Source organism: Muscardinus avellanarius, assembly GCF_963383645.1.
Source record: "Muscardinus avellanarius genome assembly, chromosome: X".
NCBI classification, from domain to species: Eukaryota; Metazoa; Chordata; class Mammalia; order Rodentia; family Gliridae; genus Muscardinus; species Muscardinus avellanarius.
The window spans coordinates 76,757,776-76,781,546 of NC_137792.1; the positions used below are offsets into that span (position 1 = coordinate 76,757,776).

Below are 23,771 nucleotides of genomic sequence, written 5' to 3' on the forward strand. Positions count from 1 at the left end.
AGCTTCTTCCAAATTGCAGAACTATACATTAGTAGTTATAAGTATAAAGCAACAGCTCAAACAGGATTGGAAAATGATAACTAAATATGCATATTCTGACTTTACTGCTTACTATCAGAAAAATATATTATGATTATCCATGCTGATGAAAGAACAAGGTAGAACAGATGACCCATGAATCACTTGCTTCAGGATGATGACTTTTCTCTAAGATAATTATCTTTTTGTGTGTGTGATACTTAATTACTTTTTTTGTGTGTATGGTACTGGAGATTGAACACAGGAGCATTCTAGCTCCGAGCTACACCCCTAGTCTTTTTTAGGTTTTATTTTGAAACAGTCTGCTAAGTTGCTGAGACTGGCCTTGATCCTGTGATCCTCCAGTCTCAGCCTACCAAGTACTGGGATTACAGGGGCGAACCACCACACCTGGTGAAATGATCTTTTAAATAAGTCTAACACAGGTTCATGATAAAACTGATTTCCATTCTGGGCAATAAACTAATATCCTAGATTTAGGATGTCTTATAAAGTTGTCAGTAGATAAATTACAAACTGGACAATAAATCACAAACTGATAACTAATCAAAAGTTGACAAAATGCTAGGTGTGGTGGCACATGCTTATAATCCCAGTATTTGAGAGGCTGAGACAAGAGTATAACAAATTTCAGGACAGTCTCAGCAAGTAGTGAGACTCATCAACCTACTGAGACCCTGTTTGCAAATAAATAAAACAAGGCTTGGGGTATAGCTTGGAGGTAGAATGCCACTGGGTTCAATCCCCAGTATCACAAAAAAACGTTGGGTCCCCCTCTCTCATTCTGCATTTCTTTTAAGCAGCAAGAATAAACTGGGTGCAATGGCACACACCTGAAATCTCAGTAACTGTGAGGCTTAGACAGTAGAATTGCAAGTTCAAGATTAGCCTCAGCAATTTAGCAAAACCATTTCAAAATAAAATCAAGCCAGGTGTGGTGGCACACATCTGTAATCCCAGTACTTGGGAGGATCACAGGTTCAAGGACAGTCTCAGCAACTGTGTGAGGTTCTCTACTACTTAGTGAGACCTTGTTTTTAAGTTAGAAATCAAATAAGGTTGGGGTATAGCTTGGAAGTAGAATACCTCTTGTTTCAGTCCCCAGTACAAAAAAATATTAAATAAGAAATAAAGATGAAGCCAGGCATGGTGGCATACGCTTGTAATCCCAGCATTCAAGAGGCTGAGACCAGAATATTGCGGTTCGTGGACAGCCTCAGCTACTTAGTGAGGCCCTCCACAATTGAGTGAGACCTTGCTTCAAATTAAAGAATAAAAACTAGGGCAGGATGTGTAGCTCAGAGGTTCAATGCCCCTGGGTTCCATCCCCAGACCCTCCAAAAAAAAGAAATAAAGAAATAAAGAAGAAAATTTTAAAGAAAGTATTTGCCACCCTGGGGAAAATATCACAATATATACTGTTAGTTTTTGCTGCTATTAAGATGGCTACCTATGAATGTCAGGAAATCAGGAGATGAACTTACAGTGAGGTGAACCCAAATCAGAAGTTCAAAACTAGGAAGCAGGTGAAATAAAAACTGACCCATCAATAAAGAATTTTAAGTTGAAATGGTAAATACGAAAGACATAAACTATCATGCAGTTCAAAGACCTGGCCTCATATAAAGGCATTTCTTTTTCAGTGTAAGGAAAGAATCCAGTCTTACCCCGAATACAGAGCCAATACGCCTTCTTCTTTATAGATTCGAAACAAGGCATGAAACATCCCTCTATACTTTATTTCCTTGAAACGGACATCGATGCTTTGGCCTTGGACTTGAAGTCTTGTTTTGGTAAGGTCCACAGGGAAAGTTCCTATAAAGGAGCATACTCACCTATAAGTATTTCTAAAGAGTCACAGTTAAGATTTGGATAAACACAAGGCAATAACAACATCTGAAAGGTAAGACTGAGTCCTTTATATAACACAATAAAGGTATGAAAGAGCAGCTCAGTGGTAGAGTGCTTGCCTCACATGCACGAGGCCCTGCGCTCCATTCCCAGTACCCAAAATTTTTAACACACAAATAATTCTCCTAGAATGCCACTGTCAAAGGGACAAGTTTTCATGAGGTGAAGGGAATTTTACTATACTCTATCTAGGCAGCATAATCTGAACCGCAGGATACCTGATGCTATTATATAAAGTGCTTTAAGGTGATTCTAATATACTATAAAAGCAAAATAAATGTTTAACTTCATCTATAACATACAATATGGCATTTATCAGTCTCTTCTTCTCACCTCAAGTAGCCCTTCCTCTTCCTCATAAAAGCTCCCCAATTTTTTGCAAATATGTGAAAGGCTACTCTTACTGTTCCAGTGCTCTTAAACAGAACTAAAAAATTTTGTGGACAGGCATAGTGGCACACACTTGTAATCCCAGCATTTGGTAGGCTGAGACTGGAGGATCGCGGTTTGATTTGCAGACAGCCTCAACTACTTAGTGAGGTCCTTTGCAACTCAGTGAGACCCTGTTTCAAAATAAAGAATAAAAAATAGGGCAAGGGGTATAGCTCAGAGGTAGAATGCCCCTGGGTTCCATCCCCAGTACCGCAAAAAAAAAATATGGATCTTTATTTTATGTGTTTATAAGACAACTCCCTAATATGAAAGATAATAGTAAAGTCCTGTTTGGTTCCATTCGTCTGCTTCCTTAGAATTCAGGACTAATACCAGAAGACTGCTTGGGGAATAAATTTCTTTAACCAAGCCTTTTTCTTTTCTTCCCTTTTTGTTTTGTGTTGGTACTGGGGATGGAACTCAGGGGCCTTCTACCTCTGGGTTACACCTCCATCCCTATTTTGTTACCTTTTTATTTGAAAACAAGGTCTTGCTAAGTTGCTGAGAGTCTCACTAAGTTGCTGAGGTTGGCTTTGAACCTGCTATTCTCCTGTCTCAGCCTCCCAAGTACTAGGATTATAAGCATGCAACAACATGCCCAGCTAAACAAACCTCTTTTTCTTATGTCAACACACAGAAGTGGTCATTACATAGACAAAATATGTTTCAATAAATACTTAAAGGTCTAAAACTAAGAAAGTGATTATGGAACTCTGCTCACTTGTAACCTAGATATCAAAACATCAGAGCATATACCAAGAAAGTCAGTAGAAACTAGTGAATTATAGTCATTTGTGAAGAGTTTAGGAAAGATTAGTTTTGAAGAAAAATCAAAATTTTAAATATTTCAAAATTAAAATTAATTAGAGAATATTTTTCAGTCTGGTTAGTTTTCTTCTAAACTAGAACAATAGTTTGAAAACAAGATGATCAGATACTAAGAAAGTTATAAACAATTTAACATAAAAGAAAAACCATTAATATAGGAACATAGCAGAAACCTCTATCATATCCAAATCCTATAGTTTCATGTATATTATGTAAGTCTAGCAAGTAAAGATCATCCCAGGGATGTGAAGCTGGTTTGACATACAAAAAACAATCCATGTAATTCATCACATAAACAGAACCAAGACAAAAATCACATGATAATTTCAACAGATGCTGAAAAAACATCTGATAAAATCCAATATGCATTTATGCCAAAAGCACTGCAGAGAATTGCCTCAATATCATAAAGGCAACATACATTGAGCCCACAGCCAACATTATATTAAACGGGGAAAACTGCAAGAATTCCCCCTAAAAACAGGAACAAGACAAGTCCATTATGACCACTTCTTTTCAATATAATACTTGAGACTCTAGCCAGAGCAATAAGGCAAGAGAAAACCATCAAAAGAGTACAAATAGAAAAAACAAAAACTCTTCCTATTTGCAGATGATAGGATACTATACTTAGAAGACCCAACAAACTCAACCGAACACAAAAAGCTTATAGAACTGATCAACAAATTCATCAAAGTGTCTGGATATAAAAATCAATCTTAAAAAATCAGAAGGTTTCCTGTATGCTAACCATAAGTCCACTGAAAAAGAAATCCAGAAAACACTTCCACTAAGGATATCTCACAAAAAAAAAATTATTTAGGAATAAACCTAACCAGAAAGTTAAAAGATCTCTACAAAAAATTCTAAAACACTGAAAAAAGAAATCAACAAAGACCTCAGAAAATGGAAAGTTTTTCCATGTTCTCAGATAGGCAGAATAAATATCATCAAAATGGCCATTCTTCCAAAAGTGATTTATAGATTCAATGCAACACCCATTAAATTACCAAGGTCATTCCTCACAGAAATAGAAAAATCGGTCCTTAAAATTATTTGGGACAACAAAAAATCCAGAATAGCCAAAGTAGTTGTTCTTAGCCACAAGAACCATGTGGGAGGCATCACAATATCTGACTTCAAACTATACTACAAAGACTTAGTAAGAAAAACAGCATGATATATGCACAAAACAGACATACTGACCAACTGAGCAAAATAGAAGGCTCAGAAACAAACCTGCACACTTACAGCCAATTGATTTTTGACAAAGGGACCAAAAACATATACCTCTTCAACAAATGATGTTGGTAAAACTGATTAACCATATGCAGAATAATGGAAACAAACCTCTCTTTCTCACCCTGCAGAAGAGTCCATTCAAAATAGATCAAAGACTTGGAAATCAGACCAGAGACCTTGCAGCTCCTTGGAGAGAGCAATAGGTCAAACACTTCAACACATAAGCACAGGTAAAAACTTCCTCAACAAGACCCCAAAGGCACAGAAATTTAAAAAAAGGATCAATATGTGGGATTGCATGAAACTGAAGAGCTTCTGTATAGCAAAGGAAACTCTAAGAACCTCAACAGAGAGCTCACAGAATGAGAGAAAAATTTTGCCAACTACTCCAATAGAGGGCTAATATCTAGAATTCACAGAGAATTCAAGAAACTCACTGCTAAAAAAAAAAAAAAAAACAAATGACTCAGCCAAGTATGGTGGCACACACTTGTAATCCCAGTATTTGGGAGGCTGAGACAGGAGGATCACAGGTTCGTGGGCAGCCTCAGCTAGTTAGTGAGGCCTTCTGCAACTTAGTGAGGCCCTGTTTAAAAATAAAGAATAAAAAAAAGCCACTGGGTTCAACCTCCAGTACCGCAAAAAAAAAAAAAAGAAAAAAAAGAAAGAAAAAGAGGAAAATAACCCAATAAAAAACAGGCAAGTGAACTAAATAAGCACTTCACAAAAGAAATTCAAATGGCCAACAAATGTATGAAAAATGTTCAACATCATTAGCAATCAGAGATGTACATTAAAACTACCCTGAGATTTCACCTAACTGCAACTAGAATGGCAATCATTCAAATCACAAACAACAACAAATGCTGCCAAGGATGTGGAGAAGTAGGAACTTTAATACGTTGGTAGGACTGCAAATTAGTGCAACCACTTTAAAAAACATTATGGAGGATCTTCAGAAGAATGGGAACAAGCCGGGCGCGGTGGTGCATGCTTGTAATCCCAGCATTTGGGAGGCTGAGACCGGAGGATCGCGGTTTGCGGACAGCCTCAGCTACTTAGTGAGGCCCTCTGACTCAGTGAGACCCGGTTTCAAAATAAAGAATAAAAAATAGGGCCGGGACTGTAAGTCGGAGGTAGAATGCCCCTGGGTTCCATCCCCAGACCCACAAAAAATTTTAATTTAATTTAAAAAAAAAAGAAAGAATAATCCAGGCGTGGTGGTGCACACTAGTATTCCCCGCACTTGGGAGGCGGAGACAGGAGGATCACACAGGTTTGAAGCCACCCTCGCTGGCTTAAGAGACCCTGTTTCTAAATAAAAATATAAAATAGGTCTGGGAGTGTAGCCCGGAGGTAGAAAGGTTTCCAGGAACCCCAGTACCACCAAAAAATAATAATAATAATAATAGAATAAAAAAATAGGGCAGGGGATGTAGCTCAGAGGTCGAATGCCCCTGGGTTCCACCCCCAGACCCGCAAAAGAAAAAAAAAAGAAGAATGGGAACAAATTTCCATATGATCCAGCAATACCACTTCTGGGTAACTACCCAAAGAATGAAAACCAAACTACCAAACTAATGCATGCATATCTATGTTCAAAGCCACACAATTCACAATTGCCAAGCTATGGAACCAGGTGTCCACCAAGAGATGAGTGGATTACAAAACTATAGGATATGTATACAATAGAACTTTACTCAGCCATAAAGAAGAACAAAATTATTTCATTTGCGAGGAAATGGACAGAACTGTAGAACATTATGCTAAGTGAGATTACTCAGTCACAAAAAGTAGAAAATTGGATGCTCTCCCTAATCTGCAGAAGCTAGGGAGAAAGAGGGCTACAGGAAGAATTCTAGACAAAGAAGGAGAAACCACAGATGAGCAAATAAGGCAACCTAACTGAGTGGGATAGGAGGGGGAAGAGGGAAATTCCCTAATGTACATGATGTACATTCATAAACATATCAAAGTCAATCACTAAGCCAAACATGGCAAGGAGGGAAGGGGAGGTAATGGGGTGGGTATTGGGGAAGGGCTAAATGAGTGATAGGTGTGTGTATGCCTCTACCATCTTGTGCCCCATTAAGATGTATGACTATAATGCACCAATAATTTTTAAATAGCTTTAAAAGTTTGACTTTCCTTAATATAATTTGCAATCACAGTAGTAGTACTTGCTAAGAATAATATTTTACAATTTTTGAGATAATTCTTAAATAAGAAGCTTTTTATTTTTCACAAAACATTGTCATTATACATTTCCATCTATAGCATAAAATGAAGACTTGTCATTTTTTCACATTCTTACCAAACTCAGCAACAATAGAGGCAAGGCCGCCATATACAAAGGGTTTCCAATTCAGACCAGACATCTCATGGCTTACAGTGGCACTTTTCTGGTACTAAAAATAAACAGAAATCAGAACAAGGCAGAAGGATAAGGAATATTTGTTAGCATTTGATCATAATTTAGATTTTTTAAATTGGCAAATAAAACAGATACAGAGGAAAACACCACCAAGTAAGATGATACTAAATCAGGGATTCTGTCCTTCTGTCCTTCCTTTTTTATTCTTTTGTGTTGTTAGGGATCGAAACCAGGGTCGTTCTGCCTCTGAGCTACACCCCCGACCAATTTTATATTTTATTTGGAAACAGGGTCTCACTAAGTTTCCGAGGTTCTCCTCAAACCTGCAATCCTCCTCTCTCGCCCTCTTGAGCACTAGGATTACAGGCATGTATCACCACACCCGGCTGGAGGATCCTATTTTACATACCAAATTATTATGAATTTGTTCTTTACTAGTATAGATGTGCAATTCACTCAAAGAACAACCTGTGTTCTTCGTTCTGTCTAGTTTCTTTAATTTTATACTTGTCCCCACCCAATAAAAGGCTTCAGTTCATCCAGCACACCTAAACTAGACATTCAATAGACAAGTGAAAGAACCTACAATTAAAATTGTATAGGCCAAGGCATCTCATAAAAGCAGTTCGTGGTATTCAGTTAGCTTGATTCTTATGTAAAGCACAGGCTCATACCACTACCCTCACATGTTCTCTGCCATCGCATCTCTCCACTATGGGGTTGAATTTATCTAGGAGCTCCTTCTAGCTGTACACAACTACCTGCTCCAACTAGGTCCATGCTAAGCAAGACAGCTTTTCACCTTCCTTCTGGCCCCTAGAAGAATGACAGCAATACAAATGTTATCTCTCTCCTCTCTGACATGGGACTTCTGTCTATTTAGAACTCCTTTTTCCTTCCCCCTGGCCTTTTAAAGCACATATATACAAATACTGTTCTCCTTTTATGCTCTAGTTCTTTAATAATGTATTCTCCTCCCAGCCTCCTTTTTACCTTTCCCCAACCCACCTGTCAGACTTCTCTTCTTCAGTCTTTTCAGGGTTTTGTTTTGTTTTGTTTTTTGTTTTGCAGTACCAGTGATGGAACCCAGGAGCATTGTACCTCCAAGCTACACTCCCAGCCTTATTTTTTAGTCTTTTTAGTTTAAAAACAGGGTCTCACTGAGTTGCAAAGGGCCTCACTAAGAACTGAGGCTGTCCACCAATGCAATCCTCCGATCTGGTCTCCAACTCTCAAATGCTGGGATTACAAACATATGCCACCACACCCAGCTTCAGGTTTCTTCTCTTTTTGTGTAACTCTCAGATCCTTCCCTCTTGGATTCGATTTTTTCCATATCTCTGGCCTATAAACTAGTGGTTTCCAAATTCTAGCATGCATGAGAATCATCCAGAAGGTGAATTAAAAACATAAGTGCTAGGCCTCTCCTCCATAGCTTCTGATTGGTGGTCTGGGTCTGGCCCTGAGAATTTGCAAATTCCCAAATAATACTGCCCTTTCCATGCTTAAGACCTACTGCTCTAGCATCAGCTTCTAAATCCTGGTCCAACTGATGGTATTATCCTTTCATATCATGGACTCTCAGATTTCCATTGGTGTGTATTTTATTAGTGATTGAACCCAAAGGCATTCTACCTCCAAGCTATACCTCCAGCCCTTTAAAAATTTTTGCTCTCCATATTCTTTTTTCCTTTCTTTTTTTGGGGGGTGGTGCTAGGATTCAACCCAAGGAGGTTATACTTCTGAGATACAACCCCCAATCCTTTTTAATTAATTAAATTATTTATTTTGGAAATAGGGTCTCATTCAGATGCAGATGGCCCTAAGTTGTTGATGCTGGCCATGAACCTGCATTACTCCTGTCTCAGCCTCCTCCCAAGTACTGGGATTAGAGGTATGCACCACCACACCCAGCTTATGTCTCTATTTTCTAAACTATTGAATAGAGATAATAAAACTATATCATGGGTTGTTATGAAAGTTAAATAATATATATAAAATATCTAGAAAAGCACCTAGCACTTGGCTCAATAATTGTTAGCTAATTATTACATTTCTGAATATTTACTTTTTGTTTTTGTGGTACTGGGGATTGAACCCAGGGCTATTATACCACTAAGCTTCATGCCCAGCCTTATTTTTTGAAGTACTAGGGATTGAGCCCAGGGGCATTTTAGCTCTGAGCTACATGCTCAACCTTATTTCATTTTTTTGTGTGTGGTACTAGGGATTGAACCCAGGGACATTCTGCCTCTAAGTTCCATCTTCAGTCCTATTTTACTATTTTGTTTTGAAGCAGGGTCTCACTAAGTTGTGGAAGGCCTCATTCAGTTGCTGAGGCTGGCTGTAAACCTATGATCCACCTGCCTCAGTCTCCCAAGTACTGGGATTAAAAGGATGTGCCACCACACCCAGCTCCTATTTTATTATTTTGAAATAGGGTCTCACTAAGTTCCTGAGGACCTCACTAAGTTGCTGTGGTTGGCCTCAAACTTGCCATCTTCCTGTCTGTCTCTCAAATACTGGGATGACAGGTGTACACCACCAAGCCCAGCTCATTTCTGAATATTTAAATACTCAAATTTATGAGGTTTTTTGTGATGCTAGGGTTCCTGGAAACCCTTCTACTTCCAGGCTACATTCCCAGACCTATTTTTATACTTTTTTATTTGGGAAGAGGGTCTCAAGCCAGCGCGGCTGGCTTCGAACCTGCGTGATCCTCCTGTCTCCGCCTCCCAAGCGCGGGGATTACAAGCGGGCGCTACCACGCCTGGCATCCAAATTTTTGTTTTAACAGATAGTAGTTCTGTCCACCTGTCCACCTTCCCTATTGCCAATCTAGGGTTAGCATCTTTGAGTCAGTATCACTTTTTAGAGGAGACAAGGTTTTACTTTGTTTTCACTTAAGTAATTTTTTGTAACTAAGAAAGAACAATTTTCCTGAGAGGACAGCAAATATGCAGATGAATGTCTTAGTTACAGGTCACAAAAATAATTATGGAAACTTCCTTTCAAACATAATACATTAGAATAGATAGCCCTATTGGAGGAAAATTGTTGAAAGGAATTCTAAAAAGCAAAGTAGGATTGAAATATCAGCTACAGCTTGAAATAAATCTTAAATACTAAATACTACCATTAACAACATTTTTAGCTATGCCCACATTTTAAGATTTGAATTGATAGTAAAACATAACACATATGGTGAGAGTAGGGACTTAGAAGCAGAACCACAACATATCCCTTCTCTGTGTTTATGGGGAAAATTCACTCTCCAATTTAGAGAATGGGAGTGCAGGTTCATGGCCAGCCACAACAACTTAGCAGGGCCATCTACAATTGAATGAATATCTGTTTCCAAAATAATTAAATTAATTGATTAAAGCAATAGCTCAGAGGCAGAACCCCCCCCTCTAAATTCACCAATTTAGACAGTCCTCAACATAGTTGTGTTTCAGATGGCTGCTGTGCTTTTCCCCAAAACTTTCTCTTTACAACTTTTCAACTCTTCTCACTACAGAAAAAGCCTCCTTCAGAACTTTAATACCTTCTACCTCTTTTTACTAAGGAAGATGTGCTCAGGGTTCCGGGAGCAAAAATGAATTCGTGAAAGGCAGGAGGTAGAGCTATAGCAGGAACTGAATCTTTGGCCAGTTTCCCTAGGGGTTCTCTAATAAAGTTTTCACAATTCTGAGGTGATACAAAAATAAGGCTATCTAGAGACTTCTTTCTGTTAAATGTATCAAATTTAAAAGACTGTATTATTAGAGATTCACATTGTTTTTACTCCTGGAACATTAAAAATACCGCTTTTCTTATATGAAATAATAGTAGTTGGTAGGTGATTTTGTTCAGTTACTTGACTTGGGAAAATAAGCTTGACTGTCTTATATCTGTGGCCCCTCACCAAGCTTAGATTTAAATTTTACTAGCCCATGAAATCCAAATCTGGGACCAATGGTCAAATCCAACACTGTCCTTACCACACCTTCCTACCCACTCCTGGTAGTAAGTAAGATCCTGAAGGCAGACACCATCCTTTTTATAACCCTCAGAATAGCTTGCACAAAATTGACTACACATCCATTAAATATATGGTTTTCCAGTTGACGACCTTGCCTTTGTATGTAGCCTAGAAGTAAAAGATTACAGGGGAAACCAGAAAGGTAACTTCCTGGACCTGGCCAGTGCTGCAAACCCTGTACATCACACCGTCCTGGTCCCCAGGTACTTTATGCCTACCAATCCTCTTCTCTTGCTATTGTTGCAGTTGCAGAGAATTACTTGTATAAAATATCCCAAAACTTCTAAGATTATTTCAATTTGTGGATGTTAACCACAGATAGAGATAAAAGGAGACAAAGGAATTTTTGTTAAAATAGAAATATAGTAGCTTAAATATTTTTTGTGTGTGTGGTACTGGGGGTGGAACCCAGGGGCTTTCTACCTCCAGGCTATACTCCCAGACCTATTTTTTTTAATTTGGAAACAGGGTCTCGCTACATTGCTGAGAGCCTCACTCACTCAGTAGCTGAGGCTGGCTTCGAACCTGTGTGATGCTTCTGTCTCAGCCTCCCAAGCGCTGAGATTACAAGTGTGTGCCACCACGCCCAAATAGCCTAAATATTTTTATTTTATAAATAAGCCAAGGCCGGGCGTGGTGGCGCATGCTTGTAATCCCAGCATTCAAGAGGCTGAGTCCGGAGGATCGCAGTTCGTGGACAGCCTCAGCTATGTAAACCGTCCGCCACTTAGTGAGACCCTGTTTCAAAATAAAGAATAAAAAATTGGGCAGGGCGTGCAGCTTGGAGGTCAAATGCCTCTGGGTTCCATCCCCAGACCCACAAAAAATAAATAAGCCAATAAAATTGTCTTCATAAGGCCGGACATGGTGGCACACGCTTGTAATCCGCACGCTTGTAATCCCTGCGCTTGGGAAGCAGAGACAGGAGGATCGCGCAGGTTCGAAGCCAGACGCACTGGCTTAAGAGACCCTGTTTCCAAATAAAAAGTATAAAAAATAGGTCTGGGGGTTTAGCCCAGAGGTAGAAGGGCTTCCAGGAACCCCAGTACCACCAAAAAAAAATTGTCTTCATAATAGAGGTACATACCTGAAATTTGACTAAGGGAAATTTAGTAGCCTAACAAGTAACAATAAAAATGTCCTAGAATACAAGTTACATAGCCCTGCAGTGCTCCAAAGATCTGGTCAGAAAACTCTGAGCCCCTTTCTTATTTTCTCCTTTAAGAAATAATAAGTATTAGAGCTGGGCATGGTGGCACACACTTGTAATTCCAATGAGGCTAATACCGGAAGATGGCAGTTCGAGGACAGCCTCAACTACTTAGTAAGGCCCTTCGCAACTCAGTGACACCCTGTTTGAAAAAAATAAAAAGACTAAACTACAGCTCGGAGGTAGAATGCCCCTGGATTCCATCCCCAGTACCGCAAAAAAAGAAATAATTAGTATTAAGAGATTCTCAGATTCAGAAATCAACAATGGGGAGCCAACAAATGTTTACTGAAGCAAAACTAAATGGTCTAACCTGCAATGTGCTACAAGTATCAGGTTTAAAAATCAAAGAAATCTGTTCTAACATCACGACAACATTTACCATTCAATTTGTCTTTCCTGGATAATCAAGGAGACGGGGCAGATATAAAAGTTGTATAAAATATAATACTTGCCTTTTAAGAGCTTATAATCTGGTGGAAGAAATCAAAGAACTTCATTAGAGAAAACTCAAATGCTAATCTATGTAGTACAATTTATTAGAGCGAGAGGAACATGGAAAAGGGAACATTTAGTATGGGCTCGAATAATTTGAAAAGTCTTGGGGCAGTGAGCAAACTTACTTTGGGCCTTGACAGAAGGCAGGCTGAACACGGATAGGTGAAAGTAAAAGACAGGAGTTGGGGAGGGAACATGGAGAACAGAGACACAAATGCCTGCAAAATGAAAACGTGCGCATATACATTCCTATCACTCTATACCTCAATATGATTATTACAATGTACCAACAAAAGCACGAAAACGCAAATGTGGGAACAAATACAGCATGTAGAGGTAGGCATCAATATAGTTTTGCTGAGAAGGAAATGAAGGATCCAACCGGAATACAGAATTCATTTGTTGGCTGAAAGAAGTATAAGGAACAGGTTACATTAAAAGGATTAAAACCAAGGTGTGAAGTGGGAGCTGTAAAGGTTTTTTTTCTTTTAACAGGAAAGTGACTTGAGGAAATTTTTAATTAGCCTACTGAGGCTGTAGCAAGCACAGTGGATTACGAACTGGAGAGGCAAGGAGACTGGCTTCGGAAGATGTGAGGGCAAGCTAACAAGGGAAGAATTCAGGAGGACTTCTAAGCATCTATAGCCTGCGGGGACAAGGAATCACAGAAAACTATAAAGGTCCCTGCTTTTGCCTTGTCTGAGGAAGTAATTCATGCTGGTAATAGCTATCATCCCAATCAAGTAACTGAACTGCATTTTAATAGATGCCATCAATGCCTTGACCTCGGGAGTAGCAGGAGGGAGAGAAACTGAAGGGGGGCTTCTCTCAACAGCATCCCTCACGCTAATACAATGGAGGTGTTTGCTTACTCCGCTTACAATCACGGCCGCCGTTGCAAACTTCACCCTTAGAAAAATTACGATTATTCCGGGAAAGATACCCATTCACCCTCTGGGTAGCAGGATCTTGCCAGTTCCTCAGCTGTCAGAGCGAGTTCGTGGAGAGATGGGAGGCGCCTGAAGAAGGCGGCCTCCCAGGGGGGTCGAGGAAGCAGGGCTCAATCGAAGAAGTAAAACCACCGATGCCAGAAGAGTGAAAGACAGGGAAGGGACTCGGCTGAGGGGAAAGAGAGACCAAAGGACCGTTAAGCCCCTCCCAGGCCGGGAACCAGGCCAGCCGGGCCCCGCGCGGCCTGGCGCGGCCCAGCCCCACTACCCAGCCTGGAAGTCCAGGAGCTCCCCCTCACCTGCTCCGGATCTTCAGACGACTGGGAAGCTGAAGCTCCCACTGTCGGAAACGCCACCGCAACACCAACCCGGAAGTATTGAGACCAACGGAAGTAACCAAGGCGTCGCCTCGGCAACCGGGAAGCAGCCATTTCAACCCCGCCCCCCCACCCCCAGCCTAAAAGAGATAGCGCGAAATCGGAGGCGGAAGCGGCGGGGGTCAAAAGGTGGGAGGCAGCAGGTTGCTAGCCAGGTGCAAAGGCCCAGAGCCGACCAGCGGGCCTTCGGGAGACGTAAGGGGAGGGAGCTAAGGCATGAGAAATTGGTGGCTTCTGCAGTTGTGCTCGCCAGCAAGGGAATAGGTGGCACCTTGTGATCGCGTTACCCACCCACAAGCTTCGCATAAGAACTAGAAGAACAGAGGGGAGAGGCGAGCGGGGCATAAGGGGCGGGGCTATCGGAGTGAGGGGCGGGGCTAGCGGGGTGAGGGGCGGGCATGGGAGGCGGGGCGTCCCGCCTGCACCGCCTACGGGAAAAGAGAATATCACGAGAAGGGGGGCTAAAAGCCGAAAACAAAAGTAGGAAATTAAGGAATAGGGAAGGAGTGGAATTTAATAAGGTGCCTGGGCTGGGAAAGAAAATAAAGATCAAGGGAAGCAAATAAACTTCAGCACTTATTGAACGTCAGACTTCAGTGACTGCAAAAAATACACTGTACTTGAAGCTCGTGGTTTAAAGCAAAACTTTAGAGCAAGTGGGAAACAAAGGGGACCATTAAAAACTTAAAAAAAGGAATCTAAACAGGAGAAATGTTAATGGGGGAGTCCCAATTAAATCACATCCCCGATTTGCCAAAAACGAGAAGCTGACCCTAGTGCCTAGGGCCACTGGAAGGGCTAACCGCAGAGTCCCCTGGGTGAGTCCCTTAGTCTATAGGTCTTACCCACTGAGTTTCTCGTGTGAAAGTTCTCCAGTCTCGCGAGAACACGAAACCACAGGGTTTGTTGTTTATGATATCAGTAGAATTCCGTTGATGACATCTGGCCCTAAAAGATTATCTGTTGAATGGGTAAATGGCATTCCTATATTCAGAAAGGATCTTTCTCACTTTTGGTTTTTGTTTGTTTTGTTTTGTTGGTGCTGGGAATTGAACCCAGGGGCATTCTACCTCTGAGCTACACAACCCCAGCCCTATTTTATTCTTTATTTTGGAACAGCGTCTCACTACGTTGCTGAGTACCTCGCTAAGTTGCTGAGGCTGGCGGGAACTTGCGATCCTCCTGATTCAGCCTCGCAAGTACTGGGATCACAGGCATGTGCCACCACCCCCAGCTTCTTTTAGTTCTTATTTCCATTTAAAATTTTTCCTAAGGCTGTAGACATGATAATATCTGTCATTAGAGTACTTGCCATCTTCCAAACGTGATGTTAAGAGCATTTGTGGGCCGGACATGGTGGTGCACACTTGTAATCCCAGTATTTGGGAGGCTGAGACAGGAGGATCATGGTTCGCAGACAGCCTTAGCTTCTTAGGCCCTTTGCAACTCAGTGAGACCCTGTTTCAAAATTAAGAATAAAAAATAGGACAGGGGGTGCAGCTCGGAGGTAGAATGCCCCTGAGTTCCATTCCCAGTACTGCAAAAAAAAAAAAAAATTGCAGCTGGGCATGGTGGTGCACACCTTTAATACCAGCATTTGGGAGGCTGAGACAGGAGGATCATAGGTTCATGGCCATCCTCCGCTACTTAGTGAGGCCCTCCACAACTTAGTGAGACCCTGTTTCAAAATAAAGAATAAAAAATAAGGCTGGGAGTGCAGCTCAGAGGTAGAATGCTCCCTGGGTTCCATCCCCAGTACCACAGGGGAAAAAAAAAAGGAACTTTTGTGATCACAACCTCCCTTTAAGATAGGTATCATTATTCCTCTTCACCCTTTTTGTGGTACTTGGGATTGAACCCAGGGGTATTCTACCTCTGGGCTATACCTCCAGCCCTTTTATGTTTTGTTTTGAAACAGGGTCTCCCTAGGTTCCGAGAGCCTCCCAACATAGCCCCATAGTTTTTTAAAAGTGAGTAATTGAGTCCGGTATGGCAGCACATGCTTGTCATCCCAGCATTTGGGAGGCTGAGGCAGGAGGATTGGGTTCGAGGACAGCCTCAGCTACTACTTAGTGAGGCCCTTTGCAACTTAGTGAGACTCTGTTTCAAAATAAAGGATAAAAAAATGGGGCTGAGGTTGTACCTCAGAGGTAGAATGCTTCTGGGTTCCATCCCTGGTACCGCAAAAAATAAAAAAAAAATGATCAATTATAGCAAATTAAAGGATTTATAATTTACAATAGCCCATTAAAATTGAGAAACCATTAATAAATAAATCTAAGTTTGTGTAACCCAGTAATATGCAAAAATATTAGATATGGAGATCTTTATTTGCATATTAATAATATTTGTGAAACACACTTTGAAAATGACCTTGTTAAAAACTTTTGCTTAAAATGTGAGAAATACCCAGAGAGAGTAATTCACACAACCAAGATAATTCATCTGATGGGAGATGTCTTCTGGCATATATTCTCTGCTCCTTTCATTACACAACAGATTTTCATTTTCATTGTTTCCATAACCAAATAGTGCTTCTATTTCTGTGCTTTCTTTATTTCCTAGACCATTCCTATTAGAGCAGTTATCCTATAATATAATAATCAGTCTTCCCATAAGACTGAGCAATTAGTTTCAGTGACTAGAATATAGTGAAATTTTAAGAAGTGTTTCATGAATGAGAGAGGAACAAGGAAGGATTTCCGTGTGAACAGGTCAACAACAACTCTACAGTTATTCAAAATTACAGGAATTCCACGTTGGGAAACATTATCTAAGACAGAAAGTCAGATTGGTGGGATATTAAGAATAATATTTGCACCAGGCGTGGTGTCACACACTTATAATCCCAGTACTTGGGAAGCTGAGACAGGAGTATCGAAGGTTCTCCGCCAACCTCAGTTACTCAGTGAGGCCCTCCGAAACTTAAGCCCTTTTTCTTTTTCTTTTTTTTTTTTTTTTTTTTTTTTTTTTTTTGCGGGTCTGGGGATGGAACCCAGGGGCATTCGACTTCCGAGCTACACCCCCTGCCAGGTTTTTTATTCTTTATTTTGAAACCGGGTCTCACTGAGTTGCAGAGGGCCTCACTAAGTAGCTGAGGCTGTCCGCGAACCGCGATCCTCCAGGTCTCAGCCTCCCGAATGCTGGGATTACAAGCGTGCGCCACCACGCCCGGCTCTTAAGCCCTTTTTCAAAATAAAGAATAAAAAATATGCTGGGAGTGTATCTGAGAGATAGAATGCCTCTGGATTCAATCCCCAGTAACGCAAAATAAAATAAAATAAAATATAAATATAAATATTTGCAAGCCAGGAGTGGTGGCGCATGCCTTTAATCCCAGTACTTGGAAGGCTGAGACAGGAAGATTGTAGGTTTGAAGAGAGCCTCAGCCACTTAGTAAGACCCTGTTTCAAAACAAAATAATTATAGAAAGGTCTGGAAGTATAGCTGAAAGGTAGAATGTCTCTGGGTTCACACAAAAAAGAGAATATTTGCAAACAAGCAATCAAGAATGTGAATACAATGAGATGCAGTGGGATCATCAACATAGAGAATTTTGGTTCAGGATAGTAAGAAAATTAGGATCTAATTACTAAATAATCATGTACGCTAAGCACCAAATATATGCTGTTTCATGCAAAAATAGCACATTATGACATAATATCTACTTTAAAATAATCAATGCAGTTTGGTAGCACCAGATATATTGGTTTAAGTATCAGTTCAATATGTCAAGGGAAATCGTGATTGATTGATTGATTGACTGATTGATTGATTTTCAGCACTGGAGATGGAAGCCAGCACCTCCTCCATAGAAAGCAAGTGCTCTACTACTAAGCTACACCTTCAGCCTTATTTACCTATTTTATGGGAGCCAGAGTCTCACGATTTTACTGAGGCTGGTCTCCAAATCCTGGATTCAAGTGATCCTCCTGCCTCAGCTTCCTGAGCAGCTGGGAAATCATTGGGAAATCATTTCAAATGTGTTATTCTCAAAAGGAAATAACAAGGGTGATTTCATTTAAAGCACCTTCTCATGTTAAACATGAGGCTGTAACTGTCTTATTTCTCTCTTCTTAATAAACTTCTTTAAATCTTCAAAAAAATAAAATAACAATAAATGAAAAAGTAAATCATAAAGGGAATTAATGTTTATTGACCCTGATATACATAAGTTCACTTATAGAGAGTTTAAGAAAAAAATCAAGAGTCTGCAAACAGAAACTACAGAATGTGAGAAAATAAAGAACTTTAAAACTTAACACTAAAAAAATCAAAACTAATAAGTCAGATGTGGTGGTGCATGCTTGTAATCCCATTACTTGAAAGGCTGGAACTGGAATATCACAGGTTCGCAGCCAGCCTCAGCTACTTAGTGAGGCCCTCTGAAACTTACTGAGATCTCATTTCAAAATATACAATTTATAGGGCTGGGGGTGTAGCTCAGAGGTAGAATGCTCCTGGGTTCAATCCCCAGTACCACACACACACACACACACACACACACACACACACACACACGTGTGTGTGTATGTGTGTTTGTGTATGTATATGCACATGTATATATGTATATGTTTATGTATATATATATATATAGGCAATTTGCCCAATCAAAAATGGGCAATTGAAATGAACAGGTGTTTCTCAAAAGAAGAAATACAAATGGCCAATACATATATGAAAAAGTGCCCAACATCTTTAGCAATCAGGGAAGTGCATATTAAAACTACACTGAAGCCGGGCGTGGTGGCGCACGCTTGTAATCCCTGCGCTAGGGAGGCGGAGACAGGAGGATCGTGCAGGTTCGAAGCCAGCTTCACTGGCTTAAGAGACCCTGTTTCCAAATAAAAAGTATAAAATAGGTCTGGGAGTGTAGCCCGGAGACAGAAGGGTTTCCAGGAACCCCAGCACCACAAAAAAAAAAAAAAAAAAAAAAAAAAAAACTACACTGAAGCCAGGCGTGGTGGCACACGCTTGCAATCCCAGCATTTGGGAGGCTGACATGTGCCGGGGTCCAGCCCTAGCAGAATCGAGGTTCGTGTGAAGATGAGGGGAAACCAAGGTTGATAAGAGAAGAAGACCACACGAATTCAGATTCAAACTTCTCCGTTTTATTCATGATTTGTTATAGTTTTTATACTTTATTTTGTTGGCAGAAAAGCAAGTGCGTAGTCATGCAAGCAGGATCTTCAAGGAGAGGAAATGTTATTATTTACATACATCAGGGCGGGGTGTCAGACATTTAATTAGTCATAGTATGCTTTGTCTCACTTCACAAAGCTGACTCACACCTAATCTGATACAGTGGCTCAAACTAAGGTCAGTTTGACCTTAATGTTTGCCCCAATAACTTTATCCTTGGGAAAAAATCTTAGTTGTCTGAGTCTCTCACAAGCCGCTGCCCATCAGTTTTAGTTATAATGTATATACATAAAATTTCAATTATACATATTAATCCAAATAATCCTAAAATAATTTTTTGAAGAAAGGGATGCTAGACATACTTCATGGGAGATCTACGCCGTTGCGGATCCCCTGATCGAGCTTTCTCAAGATCTGCCTGAAGATGCTGTGGCAGAGATGGGAGGATGGTGGTTCGAGGACAGCCTTAGATACTACGCAGTGAGGCCCTCTGCAACTCAGTAAGACCCTGTTTCAAAATAAGGAACAAAAAATAGGGCTGGGGGTATAGCTCGGCAGTAGAACGCCCCTAAGTTCCATCCCCAGTACCACAAAAAATAAAAGTAAATAAATAAATCTACACTGAGATTCTCTCTAACCCCAGTTAAAATGGCAATTATCAAAAATACAAATAATAATAAATGTAGGTGAGGATGTGGAGAAATAGGAACTCTTTTTCTGTGTATGTATGATACTATGGATTGAACCCAGAGGCATTCTACCTCTGAGCTACACCTTCAGCCCTATTTTATAGTGTTTTTTTGTTGTTGTTGTTGTTTTTTTGTGGGTTTTTTTTTTTTTTTGGTGGTACTGGGGTTCCTGGAAGCCCTTCTACCTCCGGGCTATACTCCCAGACCTATTTTTACATTTTTATTTGGAAACAGGGTCTCCTAAGCCAGCACGCATGGCTGGCTTTGAACCTGCGCCATCCTCCTGTCTCCGCCTCCCAAGCGGGGGGGGGGGGGGGGATTACAAGCGTGCGCCACCTCACCCCTCGCCCGGCTTTTTGAAACAGAGTCTCTCTAGGTTGATGAGAGTCTTTCTCGGTTGCTGAAGCTGGCCTCAAACCTGTGATCCTCCTGTCTCAGCCTCCCATGTACTAGGACTACAGGCCTATGCCACCACGCCTAGCTATCAGAACTCTTTTAGACACTGTTAATGGGAATGTAAATTAGGACACCATTATGGAGCCAGTATGGACATGGGGAGGTTCGTGTGTGTGTGTGTGTGTGTGTGTGTGTGTGTGTGTGTGTTGCTAGGGATTTAAATAAGGGGCATTCTATCTCTGAGCTACACGCCCAGTCCAATTTTTTATTTATTATTCATTTATTTATTTATTCAGAAAGGGGTTTCACCAAGTTCCCGAGTGTCTTGCTAACCTGCTGAGTCTGTCCTCAAACCTGTGATCCTCCTGTCTCAGCCTCCTAAGTAAAGGGATTGCAAGTGTGCAACACCACACCCAGATAGAAGAAGAGCTGGAAGTTTCTTTAAATCTAGAAATGAAACCACAGTATGACTCAGCTTTAATTCCAAAAGAATTAAGAATACGATAGCGATAAATGTATACCTATGTTTATAGCAGCACAATTCATAATGTCCAAATTACAGAGCCAACATGTGTGTTCATGTGTCTGTCAACAGATGAATACATAAAGAAAATGTGGTATAAACAAACAATGGAATTTTATACTCAACCATGAAGAACAAAATTATGTTATTTGCAGGAAAACAGATGGGACTAGAAAATGTTATGCTAAGCAAGATCAGCCAGTCACAGAAAAGCAAGGGTCACATGTTTTTCTCTTATATGGGGAAGCTAGAGAGAAAATTAAAAAAAAAAAAGATATAAGAGGAGAGAGACCAGTGTTATAGTAGAAAGGAATTTGGGGAGGAAAATGGGGAGGGATAATACCAATGCATTAATATAAACCTAAAATGTATTTTTTTGCCTTTGATACTCATTTTGGTATAAAATGAAGCTCAGTAAATTTACATTATTTACACATATGCAGCAAAAATCATGTCCAGCAAATTACTACCAACAGTAATGCCAGATGCAATAGTGTATGCCTATAATCCTAGCTCCTCAAGAGACTGATGCAAGGCACCCTCAAGGCTAGCCAAGCCTAGGTAAACTAGCAAGACCCTGTCTCAATTAAAAAATAATAATAATAAAATAAAAGCTAACGCCGGGCGTGGTGGCGCACACTTGTAATCCCCGCGCTTGGGAGGCAGAGACAGGAGGATCGCGCAGGTTCGAAGCCAGCCGCGCGCGCTGGCTTAGGAGACCCTGTTTCCAAATAAAAATGTAAAAATAGGTCTGGGAGTGTAGCCTGGAGGTAGAAGGGCTTCCAGGAACCCCAGTACCACCAAAAAAAAAAAAAAAAAAAAAAAAAAGCTAAATTTAGCTCCAGAGAGCAGGTATTAGTCTTGCTTCCTACCAGCAGATAATAACAAAATTCAGCCCATTAAAAGTAAAGTCATACCAGCTTAGAGGCACAGGCCTATAATCTCAGTACCTGGAAGGCTGAGACAGGAGGATCACAGGTTCGAACCCAGCCTCAGCCATCTACTGAGGCCCTCAGCAATGTAGTGACATCCTGTTTCAAAATAAAAAGGACGAGGGGTATAACTCAGAGGTAGAATGCCCCTGGGTTCAATCCCCAGTACCTCCTCACACACAAAGTAAGGGCACTGGTCCTTTGCTTTCAACTGATGTTTTTTAATTGTTATATAGTATTTCCCATGTCAAAAAAAAATCCACAGTGGTCTTAACATAACAGTGCACAGCTTAAAGTTCAGGAAATTCTAGCGCTGGATTGACTTTTTTGTAACTAACATCTTACCAGTATTATAAACTATATCAACAAAATTCCTGGGAGGAGAATGGAAAGCAATATTGAAAATTTAATGTTTTAATATAAAATTCTAATTCATTTATTTTAATAAATATCAGGTGATTCGTGATCACACTTTTCCTTTTAACTGGTTAAATCAGATGACTGCACTAGCATTAAAGTTTTAAATCTACATGCCCGAACTACAGCAAAATTCATATGTCCGTCTAGGAATGCTGTGCATGACTGTAACCCTAGTACCTGGGAGGTTGAGACAGTAAGATCACAGGTTGGAGGCCAGCCTCAGCAATTTAGCAAGACCCTGTTTCAAAATTTCTTTTTTTAATCTGGGCTTGGTGGCACACACTTGTAATCCCAGTACTTGGGAGGCTGAGACAGGAGGATCGCAGGTTCGAGGCCAGCCTCGGCTACTTAGTGAGGACGTCTATAACTTAGTGAGACCCTGTTTGAAAATAAAGAATAAAAATTAGGGCTGGAGGTTGTAGCTCGGAGGTAGAATGCCCCTCCCTGGGTTCAATCACTAGCACCACAAAAAAGAAAAAAAAAACTAAAGAATAAAAAATAGGGCAGGGGGTGTAGCTTGAAGGTCAAATACCCCTGAGTTCCATGCCTAGACCCGCAAAAAAAAAAAAAAGAATAAAAAATAGGTTTGGGGTTATAGCTCAGAGGTAGAATGCCCCTGGGCTCAATCCCCAGTACCACAAAAATTAAAAATAAATAAATAGATAAATAGATAAATAAATAAATAATAAAGCTATTTAAGAAAGGGGCTAGAGGTGTGGTTCTGAGGCAATATGCTCCGGGTTCAATCTCCAGTACTAAAATAAATTTTAAATTAATAGCGGATGCCGGGCGTGATGGCGCATGCTTGAAATCCCCGCTCTTGGAAGGCTGAGACAGGAGGATTGCCCAAGTTCGAAGCCAGCCTCTCTGGTTTAACAGACCCTGTTTCCAAATAAAATATACAATAGGGCCTGGGAGTGTAGCCCGGAGGTAGAAGGCCCCTGGATTCCATCCCCAGTACCACCAAAATAAATAAATAAATAAATAAATAATAAAAATAAAGTGTGCACGTCCAATTCGGGAAGCTGGATCCAGCCCTATAACTCCTATAACTCACAGTAGTATAGTTCAAAATGCTTCATCTCCGCAGCAACTCCTTCCCTCGTTCCTCTCCCTTCTTCCTTCCTTCCTCACTTCCTTCCTTTCTTTGTAAACCTCAGCAGACGCCCCAGAAATTTCACACCGCACTCAAGTCAACCGTGATGCTCAGCTCTTTGTGTGCTGATGTTAGTTCTTTGCGGTGGCTGTTTCATTCATCTTTGGCCACTTCTAGTAGATCCTAAGGCAGAGTTTAGTCAGTACAATATCACTTAGACCAAAAGTAGACATTGAGAGTAAGGGGGACTCTGAAAAAGGGGAAGGGATTCCTGGCTGACTTCCAGTGTCTTCCATGGCTTCCTACATCGGTGCAGGCTGGAGGACCTGGAGAGCCAGGTCGCAACTTGCAACTCACAGTCTCTCCCTCCCTCCCTCCCTCCATCCCTCTCTCTCTCTCTCCCTCCATCCCTCCCTCTCCCTCCGTCCCCCTCCCTCCCTCTCTATCACTCCCTCCCTCTCCCTCCCTCCCTCCCTCCCTCTCCCTCCGTCCCCCTCCCTCCCTCCCTCTCTATCTCTCCCTCCCTCCCTTTCCCTCCCTCCATCCCTCCCTCTCCCTCCGTCTCCCTCCCTCCCTCCCTTTCCCTCCCTCCATCCCTCCCTCTCCCTCCCTCCCTCCCTCTCCCTCCGTCCCCTCACTCCCTCCCTCTCTATCTCTCCCTCCCTCCCCCTCCCTCCCTCTCCCTCCC

The 23,771-nt window shown here is 41.0% G+C and overlaps 1 protein-coding gene across 3 annotated transcripts in view; it reads right to left on the reverse strand.

Moving 5' to 3' along the window:
• SLC25A14 (solute carrier family 25 member 14) overlaps nucleotides 1–13,939 on the reverse strand; it is a gene marked incomplete at both ends in the record, with an annotated part of 48,145 nt that extends 34,206 nt beyond the window's left edge. Inside the window, 3 exons of one of the 3 annotated variants that reach the window (XM_080718392.1) lie at nucleotides 1,707–1,854; nucleotides 6,767–6,860; nucleotides 13,808–13,939. In XM_080718392.1, coding sequence (XP_080574518.1) covers nucleotides 1,707–1,854; nucleotides 6,767–6,860; nucleotides 13,808–13,939 — 374 coding nt within the window. Of the gene's footprint in view, nucleotides 1–1,706; nucleotides 1,855–6,766; nucleotides 6,861–13,430; nucleotides 13,506–13,807 lie in introns of those variants that run through there. The other 2 variants (XM_080718394.1, XM_080718393.1) reach the window with 2 other exon arrangements.
• Nucleotides 13,940–23,771: the final 9,832 nt, after the last annotated feature.